At 55.4% G+C, this 21,467-nt stretch overlaps 1 protein-coding gene across 1 annotated transcript in view; it reads right to left on the bottom strand.

Annotated features, from left to right (window-relative positions):
* The window catches only part of PPIL2 (peptidylprolyl isomerase like 2), a 26,980-nt gene extending 5,513 nt beyond the window's left edge, over positions 1 to 21,467 (bottom strand). The window contains exons 1-15 of the mRNA XM_088019589.1: positions 21,332 to 21,467; positions 19,572 to 19,621; positions 18,264 to 18,309; positions 16,129 to 16,191; positions 14,898 to 14,949; positions 11,216 to 11,267; positions 7,822 to 7,913; positions 6,904 to 6,993; positions 6,025 to 6,100; positions 5,173 to 5,333; positions 3,953 to 4,028; positions 3,285 to 3,391; positions 2,628 to 2,717; positions 2,284 to 2,317; positions 1,627 to 1,744 (exon numbers count right to left, since the gene is read on the bottom strand). Of these exons, the coding sequence (XP_087875715.1) occupies positions 1,627 to 1,744; positions 2,284 to 2,317; positions 2,628 to 2,717; positions 3,285 to 3,391; positions 3,953 to 4,028; positions 5,173 to 5,333; positions 6,025 to 6,100; positions 6,904 to 6,993; positions 7,822 to 7,913; positions 11,216 to 11,267; positions 14,898 to 14,949; positions 16,129 to 16,191; positions 18,264 to 18,309; positions 19,572 to 19,621; positions 21,332 to 21,363 (1,139 nt within the window). The 5' untranslated portion in view covers positions 21,364 to 21,467. The remainder of the gene's footprint in view (positions 1 to 1,626; positions 1,745 to 2,283; positions 2,318 to 2,627; positions 2,718 to 3,284; positions 3,392 to 3,952; positions 4,029 to 5,172; positions 5,334 to 6,024; positions 6,101 to 6,903; positions 6,994 to 7,821; positions 7,914 to 11,215; positions 11,268 to 14,897; positions 14,950 to 16,128; positions 16,192 to 18,263; positions 18,310 to 19,571; positions 19,622 to 21,331) is intronic.

The raw sequence follows: 21,467 nt of genomic DNA, 5'->3' as shown, positions 1-21,467 counted from the left end.
CTACTCCAGGACAAAACAGTGACAGCAAGGCTGGTCAACCCAGAGCTTCTATCCACAAATTCCAGAAGGAAGAGAAAACGGTCTGACCAGAGTAACAGATGCTAAGAGAAAAGCATCTGGAAACACAGCCTCTCCCCAAAAAAGTAGGCCCAGCAACAAATTTGATCAGATGGCAAAACAGCATGTAACCTGGCCAGCAGGATGCCCACGTCCTGTCTTTACAGGCCTGACCGTGAGGGGACTGGTGTTCACGCTGGAAGAGCGGACCACCTTGTGCTGATAAACGTGAGTATCTAGGAAACCCAAGCCACTCTTAATAAAAACTATTCGAATTATAAGAGAATTTAATAAAGTAGTCAGATCTAAAATCGACTTTTTAAAAAAAGATTCTTAGAGAGAGAGAGAGAGAGAGAGCACGAGAGCGAGCATGCACACAAGGAGGAGGGGCAGAGGGAGAAGCGGACTCCCTGCTGAGCAAGGAGCCCGATGTGGGACTCGATCCCAGGACCCTGGATCATGACCTGAGCTGAAGGCAGATGCTTAACTGAGCCATCCAGGCGCCCCCAAAAATAGACTTTCTCTATATGAACAACGGAATTGTAAAAGAATTTTGATTTTAAAATATCAAATTAGGGGCACCTCGGTGGCTCAAAATATATTCTGGAATATATTTTAAAATACTATGGGCAATTTTTCCAACTGGAAATAACTGGAAAAAAATATCTGGAATACAGATGCCTAATCTAAAAAGCTCTGAAGAAAAATACAAACCTCCTCATAAAAAACGAACAAAGAGGAAAAAGTCGACAAAGAACAAGCAGAAACAAAGAATTTTTAAAAATCAGAAATAATGAAACTCAGGTGAACTCCTACAGCTCCCAGAGAGGGAAGGACAGACAGGTCAAGAGAAACTCTGGCTGGATGGGCACCCCCATTCCACCCAACCGGACGGTTCTGCAGGGGAATCCCATCAAATGTGCAGGAAAGCCATCACTCCCAATGCCACCATTACCGGCCACCACGCTGCGCAGAAGGATCTCCCCTGTCCTGCCCACCCCACGGCGTGAGGCTCCTCCAGAAAACTGTCTTGCCACTACCCCAAAGATGCCCCTCCACCCCTTGCCCTGCCAGGCTGGGTCTGGCCGCTCCGCTCCCCACACTCACTCCCGTTGGGCCCTCACGCCCTGCCTTTCCATCAGAACACGGGGCCACCCAGGCCCGTACTTCCAGCCCATTCTCACCCCCTCGGCTGACCTGCTAGGACCAGCCTGGGTGTCGCGCGTATCAGACATTATCACCGCTGCAAGCACAATTCTCACACCCTCCCCAAGTCTCCCCATTTCTATAAATGCAGTGCACATCCTAGGCCACCCCTTGCCCCCCACCCCACCCCTGCCTGGGGCCAGCATCTGCCACCTCCTGCGGCCTCCCTGGGTCTCTGAGCAACCACCCACGCTCCTTCATGGGCACGTGCCACAAGGCACACACATGGGAGTGGGGGGGGGAAGGGGGTGCTAGGAGTCTCCTCCAGGGCGCTGCCCGCTTTCTGGGAGGGATTCAGGTTGAGCACACCCTTTAGGATGAAGCTGAGAGGGAGGACCCACCCACAGGCCCCCTCTGACTCACAACTGAGACTTGTTGGCGTTGGGCCCCGAGTTGGCCATGCTGAGGATGCCCCGGCCCGTGTGCGAGAGGTTGGGCCGGAACTCGTCTTTGAAGGGCTTTCCCCAGTATGACTCCCCGCCTGCAAGAGGAAGCAGCATGGCTGGCAGCACCGACGCTGGATCCCGGCCCAGCGCCGCCAGTGGGACACAGCCCAGCTCCAGAAATGTGTGCTGAGTTCCAGGGGGCACCACCAAGTACTTCAGAAGGCAGCCCTGGCCCCGAAGGACCCTCATCACCATCTCCCCATGGATCCCTCCCCAGCCCCCCGGAACCCTGCGTGCGGCTGGACCCCTAGTACAAGGAGTAAAGGGTGGAAGCTGCAGGTCATGACTGCTCACACCACACTGGGTGAGGGAGCGGCCTGGGCCCTCGGAGCCAACAGGCCCAGAGGGGTCTCTAGAGCGGCCAGAGGGCATCGTGTTGCCTCTCCCCAACCATCTAGACCTTGCAACCCTCTTAAAGTGAGAAAACTGAGGAATGTGCCTGAGGTCACACAGCAGGTTTGTGGCTGGCCTATCAGATCCCACATCTGGAACTCTCAGCACGGCACCGCGCCCCCCAACTGCCCCCCCATGGCCTTCAGAGAAGCCAAAGCTGCCAGGGAAGCCCTCGGCCTACCTGTGCCTGTGCCGGTGGGGTCACCCCCCTGGATCTGTGAGAGGAATCAAAGCCAGTCAGCAAGCTGAGCCCCATGAGCCCGAGGCCCCGCCCGTGCCTGCGGCCATTGCCCACCGCCACCTGAATAAACTCCCCACCTGTTTCTGGTGAGAGAGCCCTCCCGGGCCACCTCTCTCAGGAGCCCAGCGCGGGGGGGTCAGCCCGCACATTCCCCGCCCCTGAGGAGGAGGAGCTCACGGGTACAACTCAGAGGAGTCACCTGCAGCCCTCGCCCTGGCCAGGAGTCCCACAGCCTCCACAGACGTGCAGGTCTGCAGCCAGTGCGGACTCTCGTTGTCACTCACCACAAAGTTCCTGATGGATCTGTGGAAGATGGTGCCGTCGTAATACTGCTTCTTGCAGAGCTTGATGAAGTTTTCACAGGTCTTTGGCGTCTACAAAACAGCCCAGATACTTCTGTGAGGTGAGGAGCAGCCGATGGGAGGATGGCAAGCACCACCCGGTGCCCTTATGAGGCAGGGGTGCTGGTCAGCTGCACGGCCCGGATGTGGTAAAGCAGGACCCGTGAGGCTGAACGGCGGACACCTGCATCTGCGGTGACCCTGAGCGAGGGCCGCCGAGAGACACTCGAGCAAGTGGCGGGCAGAGGGGTGTGTGTGTGTGTGTGTGTGTGTGTCCTGACCCCTTTGCGGGGTGTGTGTGTGTGTGTGTGTGTGTGTGTGTGTGTGTGTGTGTGTGTGTGTGTGTGTGTGTGTGTGTGTGTGTGTCCTGACCCCTTTCGTGTGATGGGTGCACACCGCTGCCCAGAACACGGGCCTAGGAAACATTGCGCAGCTAACGCAGCTAACGGGGTCCCTTCCGGGGAGGGAACTGCAGGCATCAGACCTTCTAGGGACCAAGTGGAACGTTCGTTCTACCACAAACGCATACCAAGGGCAGCTATGGATTTAAGACCCCAGAAGGGAGCGCAGACTCGGGGCGGGGACGGCGGCCACACGCACCATGTCGCAGTGCAGCTCCAGGTTGAGGTCGCCCTTGTTGGTGTGCAGCCGCACGTAGCCCTTCTTCTTCACAAACTGGTAGCGCAGCACGTCCTCATCAATGGCAGCTGCAAACCAAGGCCCGAACTCTGTGCTGCCCTCTGGCTGAGGCAACACCCCTCCACCCCACACACCAGGCTCTGGGGAGAGCCCAAGGGTCGCCCCCAGCCAAGCCCGGGCTCACAGGACCCTGGCCGCAGGACAGGGTGGGTCTAGGGGTAGAGGGACGGGGTGGGGCTTGGCAACTGGGGGGGCGGGTACTAGAAAAGCCGGGGGGTCGGTGGGGAGGAAGGGGACCTGTTAGGCCAAAAAAACGAGAGGAAGGGGTGCGGGGCCGGTGCTGAGGTGGGACGTGGACTGGAGCCCAGGGTGGTACAGCCCCGATGGGTAGAGGGAGGACCTCCTGCCCCTGGTCCAGCCCCTGCTGCAGCCTCTGCCCGCCCCCCCAAGACACACACACACTTTCTGAAAGGGCCTGTCGCTGCCTGACCACGTGGGAGCTGCCTAAGCCCCCGTGAGGGCCAGGCACGATGGAGTGACGCTTGGGGGGGACGGGGGGGGCGGGCAAGATGCCTGCCCTCGGCCGCTGTGAGGCAGCACTGTTGCGATGGAGGTGCACGGGCAGCTACCTGCTTCGTGCGTGGTCTCTGGAACCATGGCGGTGGAGGTGAAGGAGGCGCTGACCTTCCCAGTGGAATAGTGCGCCTGTAGAGGAAACCAGGGGGCCGATGAGCAGCGGCCCGGGAGGCCGGCACCCCACTGCTCGGGGCCGTTTGGTGCCCTTCCTCCAAAAAGCTGTCCCTGGCTGCCACCCACAGAGCCCAACAGGGACTTCCGGGGCGCCTGGCCCTCTCCCTAAAGGCTCAGGGAGTGAGGGGACCGAGCGGGGGCACGTGCGACAGAGGGCCTGGACCAGGCAGGAGGCTAAGGCCCAAGTGGCAACTCTCGTGGCAACTGAGACCCTGGACTGAACTAGGAACTGGTCACTGCTGGGGTTCACAGTATGAGGGACTCTAATTCCTTTTCAAAGATTTCTATCTTCTACAGTAAACACATTGCTTTTTTAATCAGCAAAAAATAAGCCCCAATATGCTGTATTTTTATCCAAAACAGAGAAGGAGAAAAAAAGGGGGATTTCTCCCCATTAGAAACAAATGCACCAAAATGCTAAGTGCTATTGTTTTAAAGGGGTGGGACTGTGAACAAACTTTCTTTCCCCTTGGAAGTTTTCCTGGATAGTTCTCTGGGAGCCACGGAGCCCCCCTATCCCCCATAGCCCTGCCTGAACAGGGGAAGGAACAGCTTTTGGGCCAGACAGGCCGGGGCACAAATCCTGGCACCATCACTGCCAACTGGGGACCTCGGGACCAACCAGTGGGTGTTGTGAGAAGCAAACGTGACACCCAGGCAGTGGGCACCCAGCTGTGCCCTCCCCTCAGCACCACGGCACCCTCAAACACCCCTGCAGTCTCTCCCTGGGTTTCCTCTGGGCACCATGTGACCAGCTCTGTCCCTTCCCCATTGTCCCAAGGCTGCAGTGTCCCATGGTAACCAGGCAGAGGTCCACCCAGCCTACCCACTCCAGGCTGCTGAGCTTAGGCCAGGGTGAGATACAGACCCCGTGTGGCCCCCAGCACATGTACCTGCCACCCCCAGCCTCAGGGCAGGCCACCTCTGGGCCCCCGAGGGGCAGCTGGGCTCTGAGGGGTCCCGGCTACCTCCCTTCAAATGTACCCCAGGGCCCCCACAAGCCCCTTCCCCCAGGACCCCCTTCCCCCAGGACCCCTCTGAGGGGCTGGGATGGGCAGGCTGGCTATGCCGGCAGCTGTGTGGCCCTCTGCCTACTCACAGCATTCAGCTTGTCCACTTTCTTCTTCTCGGGGACCTTCATGGTGGCCGCCAGGACCTCGTCCCCTTTGAACTCCTTGTAGAGCTCCTGCAGCGTCTCGCGGGTCTCGGCGTTTGTATTTTTCAAATAATAAGATGGGTCCTGTTTGGCCTTTTCTTCATCTACAAAACAGCACAGTGGCCCTGCTCAGCCGATCCCCCAGCAATGTCCCCAGACAGGCGTGACGGGGACAGGAGGCCAAAGCCAGCTGCAACAGAAGCCCGGAACAGGACGCAGGCCACGTAATCCGAGCCTCCACACGGTGACACTTTCCTGGTGGCCACGATGCAGGGGAGGGGGTGCGGGGAAGAGCTTGAGGCAACAGGCTGCAAGGATGGCAAGTCAGCCCGCCCCCAGTTTCGGCTGTGGTCAGCTCTGGACTCTGTCCCCAGCTGCGCCCTGGCCCCAGTCACACCCCCCTCCCAGGGCCTGTTGTCCACGCCAGAGGGACCCAGCAGCCCACACTCTTCACCCATCCCCGCAGGTGGGAACAGAGACAATTTCTAAGGAGCGAGGGGAGGACCTGGGAGAGGATGTGGCCTCAAGGGACCCTGGGGTGGAGGCAGGAGCCAGGTTTCCACTGTATGTGGCTGTGGGCACCAAGCATATGGGCCCCAGCTGGGACTCCCTGTGGGCGGGTGTGGGCGAGTGCGGTCCTGCCAACCTTGGCACAGAAGCAAAGCATCAGCCGGTCTGGGATTGAGCAAGGCTCCTGGATGCTCCCGCCCCCAGCAAGGTGAGGGCTTTACCCAGAAAGCACTGACCTGTTTCACCCAAACCCCTGGCACCCAGGCCAGCTGTGGTTATACCTACCAGGATCTGTTATTTTTATGTTATTCTTCACATGAAAGAAATTGGAGACGTTGAATTTGTCCAAATTGGTGGGGTCCTGCAGCAAAACGAACACGCACAGCAGAGTGAGCCGGGCAGCAAAGGATGGGCAGGTGGCCTGAGGGTCCTAGGCCCGGAAGGAGAGAGGCCGGGGGCAGCACAGAGATCTGGGGTATTGAGCAGGAAATGGAGGGCACCAGGGGTCAGGAGCGGGCTCTGCCCAGGCAGGGCCACGGGCAGGGGCGGGGACAGTGGCACACTGTGTCCCCTTCTCCCCGGCACACGGCTGATGAGCACGAACGGGCGGGCATCCATCTAGGGGATGTGGGCAGACATGGGGCAGCCACCTTAGGCCTCCCACACCCCCCCAACGCTCCCTTCAGCCCGGCTGCCACGAAGCCCGCAGTGCCTCGGGCCCTGGTGACGGCGAGCCCACCCCATGGGAGGGAGCACACACGGACCGCTGATGAGGATGGGACACACCAAGGACAGGAACGGCCCACGAAGGCCACCTCTGGAGTTTCTAAGTCCAGGTCTTTCAGGAACCCACTCAGGGCTGACACCTAGAGGCACGTCCTACGCTCAACGCTGGGGCAGGGCACACAGCATCCTGTCCTCTCCCACTTGGGGATACGGAGATGGCTTTGGGGGCAGAGATGAGCAGCCCTGACACAGCAAGGACGGGCATCGGAAGGAGAGACGTGACAGCCAGACGGAAGCGGCAGTGTGAAGACCCGGGCTGAGAGAGAGCAGGGGCGCTGCGGCTGGGGACGCTGCCAGGAGCTGGGGTCAGCTGGGAAACCGCAACCAGGCAGGCCCCAGAGCCTGGGCGGGGAGGTGGGGCTGGCAGAAGGCACCCACCTGGAGGGTGATGATGTCCTGCCGAGAGAAGGGCTCATCCGTCAGCAGGTCTCGGAAGTTCTTGGCCTTGATATTTAGCTGCTCCACTGCCTGCAGCCAGGAAGGAGCCCACTGTTACAGTGGCTGCCCCAACCCTGGCCCTGGGTGGGTGCCAGCGCCATTCCAGGGCTGAGGAAAAGGAGGGCCCGACCGCGTGCCCACTGCCGAGAGCCCCATCACGGAGGGCGGAGCCTGCTGAGCCCCAGAGACTCGAATCAGCCATCTCAGCAAGGCTCACCAAAGGACACTCCCATGACACAAATGGGACATCAGCAAACGGGCTCAACAAGGCTGGCCATGCAGCTCTACCAAACCCCTCGCACCAAATCTGTGCACTCTTTGGGCAAAAGTGACCCCGGAGCCCCTAGGGCAGCACTGGCCACCCAGACCCTGCCAAGGCCAGGGATAGGTGGGAAAACAGCTCAGAGGGGGCTTCCCTGCCGCACGGCGCCAACACGGCTGCTGCTGTGCCCTCTGCCGGCCCACCCGGAGCAGCAGGCTGAGGGTGGGGAGCGGGGCCTGCCTACCAGCCTGCATCTGCCCCGCTGGGAGACACCAGCGGGGCAGGGGGGTGCTGGCTCGGCACTCCCCTCAGGCCTGGGCCTGCCCTCAGAGCACAGGTTCCCTCCCAGGGCCTGATCAACGAAGACAAAGACTGTGGGGCGGACCCCTGGGGTACAAAACCACGCCCCAGGTTTCTGGTCTGGAGGCCACAGGAAAGGCACATCTCTTCTTGACTGTACTGGTAACTCTCAGAACGCAGGCTCCAAGGGGCCAGGCTGTGCCCACAGTGCCTGGTGCATACTCAGCGCCAGCCCAGAGTTGCCCTGAGCCACACACCTGAAAAGCCTACATGTGACACAGTTCCTGAGAACCCACCTCATAGGTGTAGACGTTGCCAGTGGTCCTGACAGCTACGATGTGGGTGTTGTTGGTGAACACGGTGAACAGCACTGGGCAGTGGTACTTTCCTAGAAAGGAGGCCCATGCAAAACCAGAGAAAGGGCCAAGGTCAGAGCAAGGGAGGAGGCAGAACCCTGTCTCAGCAGGCCCAGAACGGAGACCCAGAGGGACAGTCAGCCGCTCAAGCCCCCTGCTCCAATCCCAGTGGGAAACTCCTAGTCATCCTGCAAAACCCAAGCCCTGCACCCCCTTCCCTGGAGGAGTCTGCACCATCAGCCCCCAGCCCACTGCTAGCAGCCACCACCCTGGTCTCTTCCTCCTCCATCTCAGACCTTGCCACATTCCCTAACCTCCTACACCCTCGCCTGCATTATTGCAACAAACTCCCACCGCCCTCCCTGCCCCTGCCCCGCCGACTCCACACCAGGCAGCCAGGAAGCCCATTCAAGTAAGTCCCAACGAATACACTGTGGAAAAAAAGGGGGGGGGATATTTACAGATTACAGATTTAGGAGATAGCAACCACACGGATTTGTGTGGACTTTTAAAAAATCTTCATTTGAGGGGCGACTGGGTGGCTCAGTCATTAAGTGTCTGCCTTCAGCTCAGGTCATGATCCCAGAGTCCTGGGATCGAGCCCCGCATCGGGCTCCCTGCTCAGTGGGAAGCCTGCTTCTCCCTCTCCCACTCCCCCTGCTTGTGTTCCCTCTCTTGCCGTCTCTCTGTCAAATAAATAAATAATCTTAATTTGAAAACTATAAAAAAATGATTATGAAAGCATTCCAGAATTTTGACTACAGGCTGGATATCTGATGATACTAAGGAACTCCTGTTAAATTTTTAGGTGTGATGATAGTACTGATTAATTTTTAAGTCCTTATCATTTACAGATAAACACTGAAGTACTTAGGCATGAAATGACATGGCATCTGATACTTGCTTCAAAATTACCGAAGCCAGGTACCACAGGGGAGCAGATAAAATCACACAGCCCTGAGGGGACAGGAACTGAAGCTGGGTCATGGCTACGAGGCAGGGGATCACCGTACTAATTCTCTCTACTTTCATGTGTCTGCAGTTTTCAATTAAAAACAAAGCGAAAGGGGCGCCTGGGTGGCTCAGTTGGTTAAGCATTCGACTCTGGACTTCGACTCAGGTCATGGTCTCAGGGTCCTAGAATTGAGCCCCATGGCAGGCTCCGTGCTCAGTGTGGAATCTGCTTGAGGATTCTCTCTCCTCCTCTCCCTTGGGCCCTCCCTCTCCTCACACACATGCCCATGCTCTCGTTCGCTCTCAAATAAATACATCTATTATTTTTTTTTCTTAAGATTTTTTATTTATTTTTTGACAGAGAAAGAGATAGCGAGAGAGGGAACACAAGCAGGGGGAGCAGGAGAGGGAGAAGCAGGCTTCTTGCCGAGCAGGGAGCCCGATGTGGGGCTCGATCCCAGGACCCCGGGACCATGACCTGAGCCGAAGGCAGATGCTTAACGACTGAGCCACCCAGGCGCCCCAAATAAATACATCTTTTAAAACAACAACAAAGCAAAAGGGGCGCCTGGGTGGCTCAGTTGGTTAAGCATCCCACTCTTTTTTTTTTTTTTTAAGATTTTATTTATTTATTTGACAGAGAGAGGGAGCACAAGGAAGGGGGAGCAGCAGGTAGAGAGAGAGGGAGAAGCAGGCTCCCCGCAGAGCAGGGAGTCTGACTCGGAGCTTGATCCCAAGACCCTGGGATCATGACCTGAGCCGAAGGCAGACACTTAACCTACAAAGCCCCCCGGGTGCCCCAAGCATCCAACTCTTGATCTCAGCTCAGGTCTTGATCTCAGGGCTGTGAGTTCCAGCCCTGCACTGAGCTCCATGCTGGGTGTGGAGTGTACTTAAAAAAAAAAAAAAAAAAAAAAAAAGTGCTTCCTGGTAAAAAATGTTAAAAAAAACCCCAGGTGAATGGTCAGATCTCGTCTCTCCTCTCTGGCTGGTAGCTGAGAGTCCTGTGGTTGCCCATGCCCTGCATGACTGCTCTGCTCGCCCCAACCCTGACCCCTCTGACTGTAGCCCCCTGCTTCCACCCCTCACACTGTTCCAGCAATACAGGCCTCCTCAGGGCCTTTGCACTGGCTGTGCCCTCTGCCTGGAATGCTCTCCCCCACATCCCCTCATGCCTCCTCTCTCATCGGATTCCCACACAAACCCCGTCAGCGTGTCCTGCTATGACTCTCTCCTCCCCGCTCCTTATCTTCGGTTGCTGGAAGCAGCAGCATCTGACACACTATGGGGAACTGTTTTCCAGTCTCCTCCCTCACCATAACGTAAGCTCCTTTTATTGCAGGAGCGATGTGGCCTGTTTTGCTCTCTGCACATGGCAGGCACTCAGTAAATACGTGCTAAATGAGAGACACACTGTGGGCCTCTGAGTCAGCCAATCTCAGAGCGGGGGGTCTACAGTGCTTGGCTACCAGCGTGGAGCTCCCTGACCTCCAAGACCATCCATAAACCACCGTGCTTCTGTTTTGTCAAGGCCACTCCCTCATTTACGGTGAGCCGGCACCGGCTCTGGGGCGAGACAGGCGTGTCAGGCCCCAGCATCAGGTGCCTCAGCATCTTGCCAGGAGCGCAGACAACCTCAACCGTGGCATCTGCATGGGCTAAGAGAACTGTGCCAGACCCACAAAGAGCCAAGAGCAAGGTCGGTGCCTGCGAGGGTCACCTCAGCTCTGGTATCTGACAAGAACAGTGGAGGGTGTGGAGGACTACCAAGCAAGATCCCTGGGCTGGGGTGGGGCTTCACAAGCAGTGGTGAGGAGAAGCCCAGCCGAAAAACTGCCCAGCAAATCCATCACACCCCCACACCTACCCGCCCTGGGCCTCTGAGCAGCTCCTGCCCCCAGCAATGAGCAGACCAGGGTCGCAGCTAGACAGGGTCCATGCCCACAGGGCCCAACTGAATGCACAAAGGCCGTCGGCAACCCTCACGGCCCCACTGCCCTTGTGGGAAGAAGTGCCCAAAACTCAACATTTCCTCCCCCACCCCATCCCCAGCTTTAAACTACCTGGACCTTTAAGGAAAAATTATGTTACATCGTTTTTTTTTAATTGGGGTAAAGTACACATAACCTTTGCCACTTTAACCACTTTATTATTTTAAGTAATCTTTACTGCCAATGTGGGGCTTGAACTCACATCACCAAGATCAAGAGTTGCGGGTTCCACTGACTCAGTCAGCCCAAGGCGCCCCTACATATTTGAAAAATTAAGTGTCCGGCTTGATCAGAAAGGAACGATGGATTCTGCAGAGAATTTGGTGAGAGGCAGGGCCATTGGGGTCTGTGGCACAGTCTTCGAATTGGCTGTAAAAGGGATCACTCACCTTCCTTGTTCTTTGCAAAGTTCAGCTTGATCAGGGACCTCCCGTCCAGTTTCTGGAAGAAGAAGAATCAGTAATTAGTGATAACAAGTAAGTGGCTGATATGAAGAAACACAGAGCCTATGAGGCTGGGTGAAGCAGAGAGATGGGCAAAGTCTCTGACCATGCAAGCCTTCACAGCTGCAGGCAAGAGGTAAAGCCGCAGGGGCCGCCCCATGGAACCCCCAGCCTCTGAGCGGCACACTGACCCGCTCACAGGGGCAACCCCCACCTAGGGGCCAAGGGTAGAGAGGTGTTTTATACTTCTCAAACGTTAACACGTTTTTATTGTGAGCCCTGACACGCTGACTACTTCTGAAGTTAAAAATGAATGTATTTCTTCATCTGGCTGAGGGGTACACAGGCGTGCCCCTACTGTTCTGCTGTAGGACTATTTAAGAAAGAACATTAAAAAGTGGGTGGGGGAAGGAATCAACACCCCTACATGCTGAGTGACTGTGATGGGTCTTCTATTTTTCACAGTTCCTGCACTGTCTGCGGTTTACCTCTTCTTTGGCACACCTTACAATGAAACAAAGTCCAGGCAGCCAGAGGAAAAAAGCTGCCGTGGAGTCGGGGGCCTGGGTTGGAGCAAGCAAAGGTGGCCGTGGAGAGACCCCAGAAGGAGGAGGCAAGGCTGCATGCCCGGGAGCGCCTGACTGAGGGCCCACATCCCGGCGGCCCCTGGCCACTCTGGTGCGGGCCCGGCCCTGCCTACCCGAGGCACAGAGGAAACGCTGGTGGGCATCCTGGGGCCGGGCCCCTGTGTCCTCGCGCGCCTCCCCCCACCTCCGCCCAGTGCAGGTGAGCATTCAACTCCAGGGCAGACAACAGGGTCCTCGCTCCGAGGCTGCTCCCATCAGATAGCCCTCTTCCTTCAGGCCCAGGCAGCCTGGGTGCATGACCCTGCACATAACATGCTCCTCCTGGGTCCCCGAGAAGTGACATGGGCCACTCGGTGAACTGCCCTTGGTTAGCTGCCATACTGGGCCTGGCCAGAGGCTGAGGTTTTGGGGCCCTGGAGAGCACCTGTGAAGCAAAATGCCCAAAGCAACAAAAAGCGCCCCAGAGGCACCCGAATGACAATATCCACGGGGAAGGAGACCGAGGCCGTGAGGACAAGCATGGACAAGAAGATATGAGGGAGACCAGGGGCACAGTGGGGCCTGAAAGCCACCCCTGGGAGCGCAGAGCGCAGACCCTCAGCCTGACCCCGGCTGTTCCACTGAGGAAGGCGTGGCATTCGCATCAGGGAAGGCAACGCACCCCGAACACAAGCCAATCACGGGGCACAGGCAGGCAGCACGGACCCCGCAGGAAGCCCCCGGAAGCCCACAGTGGCTCCCAGTAGAAGGCCTCACAGGAAAACACTGCCAGTCACGCTTTCAAATGACCAAAACTGAGAAGGACAAAGCAGACACCCGAAGGACAACGCTCTCCTTAGAGAGGCCAGGCTGCAAGCACCACCTTAACCGTCTGAGAAAAAAGCCCACAGGCTTTCTCTGGTGGCCGGGCCCAGAACGTGCACCCCCAGTCTAGCCCCCTTTCTTCCAAGGGCAGGGAAGGACCACTGGTGAGCCACCCACCTGACCCGAGGGGCCCCCAGCACCCTACACTCTGTCACAGAGGCCAGAGGAGCCTAGACAGCACAGAAGGGCCTCCAGGACTCAGGTAACAAGACCTCCGCTAAGTAAAGAACCAATGACATTTCCCCTGTCCTACCTACGCTGGCAACCAGGACATGGTTCACACGGCTTGGCCCTCACTGCCTCCCCGTCAAGGCTCACAGAGCCCAGGTCCTCCTGGGCCTCCCTGATGGGGGCCTCGACCCTGCATGGCCTCCAGGGTCTCCGTCATAGAACTGACCTGGCCTCACGCAGCCTGCTGTCTTCCCCGTCAGGACAGGGCGTTATCCTAGCAGACAGGCCTCCAACGCCCTGCTCTGGCCAGCTCTCAGGTCCAAGGCGCCAGAACCGGCTGCCTCCGTATTTTATCAGGTTAACCTCTCAGCTCACACATCTCCCCAGGCACCCTGGAGGCAACTGTCCTCCAAGGTCCCACAGAAGTCCCCACCCTCCCTGCTGGCCCTCCTCATCCCACCTCCACCCCAACTGCCTGCCCCTACTCGTGCACCCAAATCCCTCCTGCCACTCGGGGTCTGCTTCTGAGGGGTCTGCTTTCCTGCTGAAGCCCCACTGGCCTGGAATGCCAAGCTCAGGTTACATCACCTGGTTCCACCCGTCCGTCCCTGGCATCCCTGGCGTAGGACATGCTAACTGATCCAGTCCTCCCGAGATGGGACTGCACTAAAAGGCCCCTACTGGGCTCTCCCCAGCCCCAGGGAAACACAGACCCTGATGTGATGGCCCCGCAAGGCCCACAGGTCCATTTGTAACAGCAATGGTGGGTCCAGCCTCGCTGTGCCACCTCCTCAGCCTTCTTCCTGGTCCAAGTTTGCACAGCACCTCTCGTGCAGACAAGTGCACAGCCCCCTGGCTGCTCTCCCACCTTCCACCCTTGCCTCCCTATAGTCCCGTTTCCCACACCGCAGCCAAGGCGAGCCTTTAAAACAGTCCCGATCGTGACACGCTTCTGCCCAAAACCCTGCCTGACTTCCAGCACCCCCAGAACCTTCAAGGCCCGTGATGTGGCCTCTATCTACCACCATCTCCCCCCCATCCCTGGTCTCAGCTTTGACAGCGCTGCTCCATCCCCAAGAACCCCTCCCGCACCCCCACCCCCCCACCCCCGCACCCAGCTCCCTGCTGGTGACCGCCTCCCACAGCCGGCCGAGGCCGACAGCTCACAGGCCCTGCAGGCAGCGCAGGCTCACACCTCGCTGAGTAAGTGGCTGCAACTGAGGAACTGAAGAAATGGGCCTGCAGTGCAAGGGAACGAAAGGGCTCCGAAAAGTAAAGGGACCACGGGAAAGTGGGAAACGTAACAGCCCCACAGGTTTATGATGGAGGCATGCGGGGGGGGAGGGGGGAGCCAGAAAAGGTGACTAAGCTGGAATTTGGGTTGGGTGCAGAGATTACTTAAAAAAAAATTAACGCTTTCATGCTGAGGTGAGGCAAGGAAGATATCTAAAACCTGATGATACTCATTGGGGGAAAGGGAAACAGGCATTTGCAACTTCCCTGGAGGACAATCTGCCAGTACCTACCAAAACAGAAAATGCACCCACCCTGTGACCCAGCAGTCCTGGGAGGACACTCATATATGTGTCCAGAGAAACATGCACAAGGGTAGTCCCTGTCTGCTGTAACAGCGGGTGAGTTCAGAAACGCTGCGGCAGCCCCCCAGGAAGACATGTGCAGCTGCCACAGAACATGGCAGGGCTCGACGCACGGATGTTCAGATCTCCAACACTCCAAGGGGTGTGAAAGCAAGGTACAGAGGAGTTCGCGCGTGTGACTGCATCCATGGCCCAAGGAAAGACGTACACCTGTACAAAAGTGTGTACCTGAGGGAACATTTCCAGAAAGGAACAGTGTGAGGAAGAGAGGAGAGGACAGTCCCATTCACAGGGCCCCGTGAACGGTCCTCTACCATGCTCGTGTGTATGCGAAAACCACAGACCCAAAGGACAGACGCGAGGACAGCGTTCACTCGGCATCACTTAAACTCCTGCCCGGCCACCTACCTCTCCGTTGCTGGGGTTGGTCCCATACTTCTTAAGCCAAGGGACGATGTTACTGAAGGGAAGAAAAGAGAGAACGTCGGCCAGGCGGTCAGGTGCAGCCCGGTGACAAGGCCACCACCATCCAGGAGGGCCTCGTCCGGGTGAGAGCTGCGAATGGGCTTCGCTCCGCTTCACTTCTGCTAGCACCTTGCCTTGACCAAGGAAGTGAGGAGTGTTTCTGGATACGTGGGTTTCAATAAAAACACACCCAGTGTTTTTACTGTGGTTACGGATAAACAACACAAACCAGCGAAAAAAGATACATGTAAATGTTGATACGTCCATACAGTGAGATACTGGGCCAGCATCGAAAGTCAGGCTTCCAGAGAATTCTGAACGACACAACTGAGTGAAAAATGGATTCAGAACTATCTTTGCATGGGGCGCCTGGGTGGTTCAGTCATTAAGCATCTGCCTTCGGCTCAGGTCATGATCCCAGGGTCCTGGGATCGAGCCCCACATCGGGCTCCCTGCTCCGTGGGAAGCCTGCTTCTCCCTCTCCCACTCCCCCTGCTTGTGTTCCCTCTCTGTCAAATAAATAAAATCTTAAAAAAAAATGAACTATCTTTGCAGTATTACCTCAACCATGTACCACAAATAAACTCACAGAAAAAGAGGAATATAAATGTTGACAGTAGTTATCCTGGATAGTGTGATTATGATAAATTTTTCCTTTTATTTTGAAGTATTTTCCACATTCTCTAAAAAGAGACTGAAGCATGAAAAAGTTATAGAAGCTGGTTTATGTTGGAACATAAAACTGAGCATCATGCTTCAAAACACAGCACTGGGAAAGTATGTACCTAAATTATGGCTCTGCTTTCATAAAGCGAAAAGTACTCAAGTTCATTAACATCCAAAACAGGTATAGGTAGCCCAATTAGAACCCTAGGTTCCCCCATGCGCAGGGAGAGGTCAATGCCACCCCAGGCAGGGACAGTAGCGCCTGCCAGCAAGGCTGCCTGCCCAGGGTCACAGCAACACTGCGGCCTCATCCCTGAGGCTCTGTTAGTCTCTCCTGGGTCCCCAAGAGGCCACCCAATGCTCCCGAGGCTGCCAAGATCCCAGCGTGTGGCCTGGCTTGGCACTACCTGAAGCCACAACCCCTCCCACTGGTCCCATACCGCTCTTCCTGAGTGGGTGTCAACAGTCTCACCCCTTTTGTTAGCTCTAAAGTCAAGGGAAAACTCACAGCAAGTCAAAGACGACGCCTTCAGGGGTGCAGACTGGGTAGACGAAGGGCTGCAGAGAGAGACTGAGAAAGGACAGAGTCACTCCAGGTCATGCGGTGGCTACCGTGACTTCTCCCTTTGTTCCTCCCCGCTTCCCTCCAACAATTCTGGGGCTCCTCTACCCAGCCGGGGCCGGGTGCCAGTACAGAGGCGACCCCCACATCCCCGCCCCTCAGAAGCTCCCTACACACACCAATCAATACAAGGCAAGGGCCCCAGGAGGTGCTGAGGGGGCCTTGGGGCGACAGCAGCCAAGTTCTCCCCACTCTCTCTGCCATGTCACGTGACACGTCATCACGTTCAAGCCCAAAAGACGTTCCTGAGGGTAGCCTTGGGGTGGCAGGACTGGAATTCACTCCCTAAAACCTCACATGGCAGCATGCCACACTCTTCTACTGAGAGCTGCCCTCTCTCGTCCCAAGAGACTCTGGTGGACCTATCCTGGTCTGGGGGTGCCCTGCTTGCTCCTACTTAAAGTATGCACACAATTCCCCCATTTCCAAGGAGTAGGCACATGACTCAGGCAAATGCCCTAGGAGCCCTGGGTAAGTTCTGACACATGGATATGGGGGTAGATGGGTCTGTAGAGACCCAGACTGCCACAAGCCATTTACCACCTCGTGGAGGGTCTACTTAGGAAAAGCAGAACAAACGGAAACTGTACATGGTGAACTTGCTTGAGCCAATACCCTTTTTCCTTGCACGGGGTTTCCATCGCTAGCCATCAAGAGCCCTGGCTGACCCGGGTTGTTTGTAAATCGGTCATCTCTAAGTTTGGTCAGCACAGATCAGTCCCCCGGACCTGGACAGCTTGGCAGTGACAGGGTCACCTCCCCAGATGCTGCTCCAGAAAGCCCTCCCTCTCTGGCCCAACTTACTACTCTAACCCAGTGGTGATCCTGCTGGGGACTGATGAAGACAGGACCCAACACCAAAGCAAATGGCAATACACCGCACATGCAGCTTCTGCCAAACGGGCCTTGAAGGGCATATTCTCAAAGCACATTTTTACCCAGAACCCAAGGTAGTTAAAAAGTGGGTGAAACACAGTTTAGAGACTTCTTGGAGGAACTGGGAACCAAGGATGAAAGTATTTCCATAAAATCCATTCATACACACTCTGAATGAGACCAGATTCCCATGAGGCTGATGACAAAACTTGGTGGGGAGAAATCCAGCCAATGATGCCTGGGTCTCACTTGTTGACCCTCCCTGAGCAAGTGCCAGGAGCAGGGAAAGCCCTCACTTCACTGCTCCATGGGAGCCTCCTGGGGCATACCGAGTGGCTGCAACCCTGGCCCCTACTGCCCTGTGGAGTCTGGCGTAGAGCACTAGGAGCACTCTGTCAGTTTTCAAGGCTCATCGTGACCTACAGAATCAGAAACCAATGGGACACATACACACGATGCATGTGTCCAGAGCAGGAATGATCACAGCTTGAGCTTGGGGAAACTCAGGCTCAAATGGACCATCCCCAAATCCCCAATGTCTTGGGGTTCATTAATGCTAGCCCCACTTCTCCAGCAGACCCACCTTCTGTTCATACACATACCAACCATGGTGGGAAGAAGCCTCTGAGTGTCTCTACAGCTGGGTCTCTCCCCATCCCCACCAGTAACCTGTGTTCCCTGAGGGCGGGGGGGAAGGGGTTCACAGCATCATAACTATTACTGATGCTGTTACTACTTAGACTCTGCACTAAAAGTAAAGCATGAAAGACATGGGCCCGGAGTCAGTCCACCGGGTTCAAGCCTCGATGGCATCACTTTCTAGATGTGACACCGGGGTGAGGGACTTCCCACTTGTAAACACTGATCCTCTCAAGTGTAAAATAGGCTTAACGACAGAATCTACTTACCTTGAAAGGTAAGAAAGAAGCTAAAAGAAACAACCCATGAACGTACAGACAGAGAATAAGCAGAAAGTAAGTATTAGTTCTTATCACTGTTAGGTCACCTTTTCTCAATTCAAGAAAGATCTACGTAGGGGAACACAGACAGAACCCACACCTGCATCTCCAAGGATCAGATTCACTGTCAAATAATGAGTATCAGAAAACAACTAGGAGGGACAGATTAACACTCGAAACTCTTACCTGCAGTGATCAAAAGGCAAACGACGAAAATTTGCTTGTGGAATATCTGTTTAAAATGAAAATAAAAGGGGTGCCTGGGTGGCTCAGTTGGTTAAGCGATGCCTTTGGCTCAGGTCATGATCCCAGAGTCCCAGGATCGAGTCCCGCATCGGGATCCCTGCTCTGCAGGGAGTCGTCTGCTTCTCCCTCTGACCCTCCCCCCTCTCATGTGCTCTCTCTCATTCTCTCTAATAAATAAATAAAATCTTTAAAAAAAATGAAAATAAAAGAAAGTTTATTCTGTGAATAACCTCACGGATGTGTTCTTACCAATAACTGAATCCCATGTTAAGAAAAAGTTCATGTAAACTACCTAGTGCAACAACTAGTGTTGGTTAAAAAACCTTTCAATAGGTAGAACACATGGAATACATCAAGACCACACTTAGAGGAAAAAGCACATACTTGCTTAAGCCACTGCGGCTGGGTTTCTCCCACAACCCTAACACCTTTGCTGTGGGGCCTGGCTTGGCTTTCCAAGACGGTTGTGCTGGTTTTATCCCCATCAGCAATTAATGAGAACGTGCTCTTTTTACTGCAGCCTTGATAGATTTGGGTATTATCATTCTTTTTATTCTCTATTAACTTGACAGAAAAAAGAATGTTATTTTAACATATGTCAAAAAATATCCCCACCGGGGCGCCTGCATGGCGCCGTCGGTTAAGCTCCTGACTCTTGATTTCGGCTCAGGTCATGGTCTCAGGGTCGTGAGATCGAGCCCCACGTCTGCTCCGTGCTCAGTGTGGAGCCTGCTTGAGACACTCTCTCTCTCTCTCTCTCTCTCTCTCTGCCCCTCCCCCAGCCTGTGCTTGCTCTCACACACGCTGTCACACAAAAAAAGTATCACCACCAAGATTAAACATTTTCTCATGTGTTTAGCATATTTTCTCTTTTGTGAATTATCTGTGTTCTCAACCTGTCTGCTACATTGTGTTTTTTTTTTTTTTAAGATTTTATTTATTTATTTGACAGAGAGAGACACAGTGAGAGAGGGAACACAAGCAGGGCGAGTGGGAGAGGGAGAAGCAGGCTTCCAGCGGACCAGGGAGCCTGATGCAGGGCTCGATCCCAGGACCCTGGGATCATGACCTGAGCCAAAGGCAGATGCTTAACGACTGAGCCACCCAGGTGCCCCCTCTGTGTTCTTGTTCATTGTTCATTTTTACAGTCTCATTGTAGAGTGAAGACATCATTCCTTAATTACACCCCCCGCCACACACACACACATACATCCACACCAAGGGAAATAGAAGGATTTCATGCCTTACCTGGTTTCTTGCCACCATAGAAGTGAGTGTATTCAGCACAGGTAATGTACCTGAAGAAGAGAAAGAGAATCTTACTAACACACCCCTTTATAAAGAGAACAGTCTCGGGAAGTAACTGATGACTGAACCGTTTCACTCATTCAGCAAATGCTTATTAAACACCTACTGTGTGTCAGACACATAATGGTAAATACAACAGAACACAGGGATACACAAATTAATAAGCAAATACAAACAATCCTGCTCTCCTCTGAAGGAAATGTACAAAATTTAACACAAGGCTTGATGATGCAAAGGAGCTAGCCATGGGAAGATCAGGGGGAAGAACTCTGCAGGCAGAGGGACCAAGCAGGCTTATCACATATAAAAGCCCTCACACAGGAACAGCTGTTGTGTTTTCAGAAAAGGGTGAAGTCACTGAAGAAGAGTGTGCACAGGGGCATGGGGCAGCAGATGAAGAAGGGTGGTGGTCAGACCACTCGGTCTTACCCAGAAGCTGGCTAAGAGCTGTGGATCAGCGTTAAGCAGTATGGAAAGCTGCTGGAGGGTGCTGAGTAGGGCCCTGGCATGATCTAACATAAGTCCTCAAAGCAGCACTCTGGCACCTGTGTAGAGAGGGACAAGCGAGAGAGGCAGCAGAAAACCAATCAGGAGGCAACCAAGAGGTTCAGGGAGGAGCGGGCATAAACTCCACCTGTGGGAGGGTTGGTGGACGAGTGAGAAGTGGTTCCTGGAAGAACCACAAGGATTCACCGACGAACGGGGGTAGGAGAGAGCCGCAGGAAAGAGGCACCAAGGCTAACTCCCAGACTTCTGACCTAAGAAACTAAATGGCGGTGTGACCACTGAGAGAGGGGAGCATATTAAATTTGAGATGGCTATCAGACCTCCAACTGGAGATGTTGAGTAAGCAGCTGACTATTGTAAGATAGAAAATTACAAAGGAGAAGGTAAAGGGAGAAGAAACGTGGAGGACGTGGATATATGAAGTCTGGGAGAGAGGGAGGAGGATCCAGCGAAGGAGACTGAGAATAGAGAGGCCACTGAAGCAGACATAAAACCAAGACCATATGGTGTCCCACATACCAAAGAAGGGCTTCAGAAGGAGCGAGGTGGTCAGCTGTGTCATATGCTGTTGAGAAGCCCAACAAAATGAGAATTATGAACTGACTACTAGACTTAGCAACAGAGAAGTTACTGGGATCCTGACAAGAGTAGTGCTGCGGAGTAAAGCCTGCCTGGACTGGTTTCAAGAGACATCAGAACACAGCAAGCAGATGCAAGTCTTTCACGTCTTGTTAGAAAGGAAAAACAACAAACCACAGCGGCAGCTGGAGGGGAGCATGGGGCAAGACTAGTTTGTTTTAAACTGCAAGACTCCGGAGCACGAGTGTAGGCCGACGAACCAGCACGCAGGGAGACTGGAGGTGCAGGACAGGAAGGGGCTGATTCAGGAGCAGAGCTCGAGAGTGCAGGGGCCCGTGCTCGCCCAGCGCCGAGGCGGTGGGAGGGCCACGCTCGGATGAGGGCACCTATGGTGCGTTAGAACCGGGAGCCCGGGAGACCAAGGCGCTGGGGGATGGGGTGGGGGGAAATTCTCCGCCTCGGGAGGAGGGGGGGCAGAGGCTTCCGGGACGAAGCGGCATTTGAGAGTGGCTCTGGGAAGCAGCTCTGAGAGAGGGAAGGGGGGCGGCGCGGAGTGCGGGACAGGCGGGCACCGAGCCAAGCGGGGCCCCGCTCCCGGCTGCGGCTCAACTTACATCTTGTCCTTCTGATGCTGTCGCTTCCCCATGGCGGCGGCGGCGGCGGCGGCGCTGGCCGGGACAGGACCAGCGAGTGCGTAGAAACGACGGCAAACAATCCAGATTCCGACTTCCCGGCCCAGCTCCGTAATTA

The sequence above is a fragment of the Eumetopias jubatus genome, unplaced genomic scaffold, assembly GCF_037043125.1.
Source record: "Eumetopias jubatus isolate StellerSeaLion01/CBP00866 unplaced genomic scaffold, mEumJub1_p1.0 scaffold_16, whole genome shotgun sequence".
Classification (NCBI taxonomy): domain Eukaryota; kingdom Metazoa; phylum Chordata; class Mammalia; order Carnivora; family Otariidae; genus Eumetopias; species Eumetopias jubatus.
Note: the sequence above shows the minus strand (reverse complement) of the source record. Positions and strands in the feature narration are given on the sequence as shown.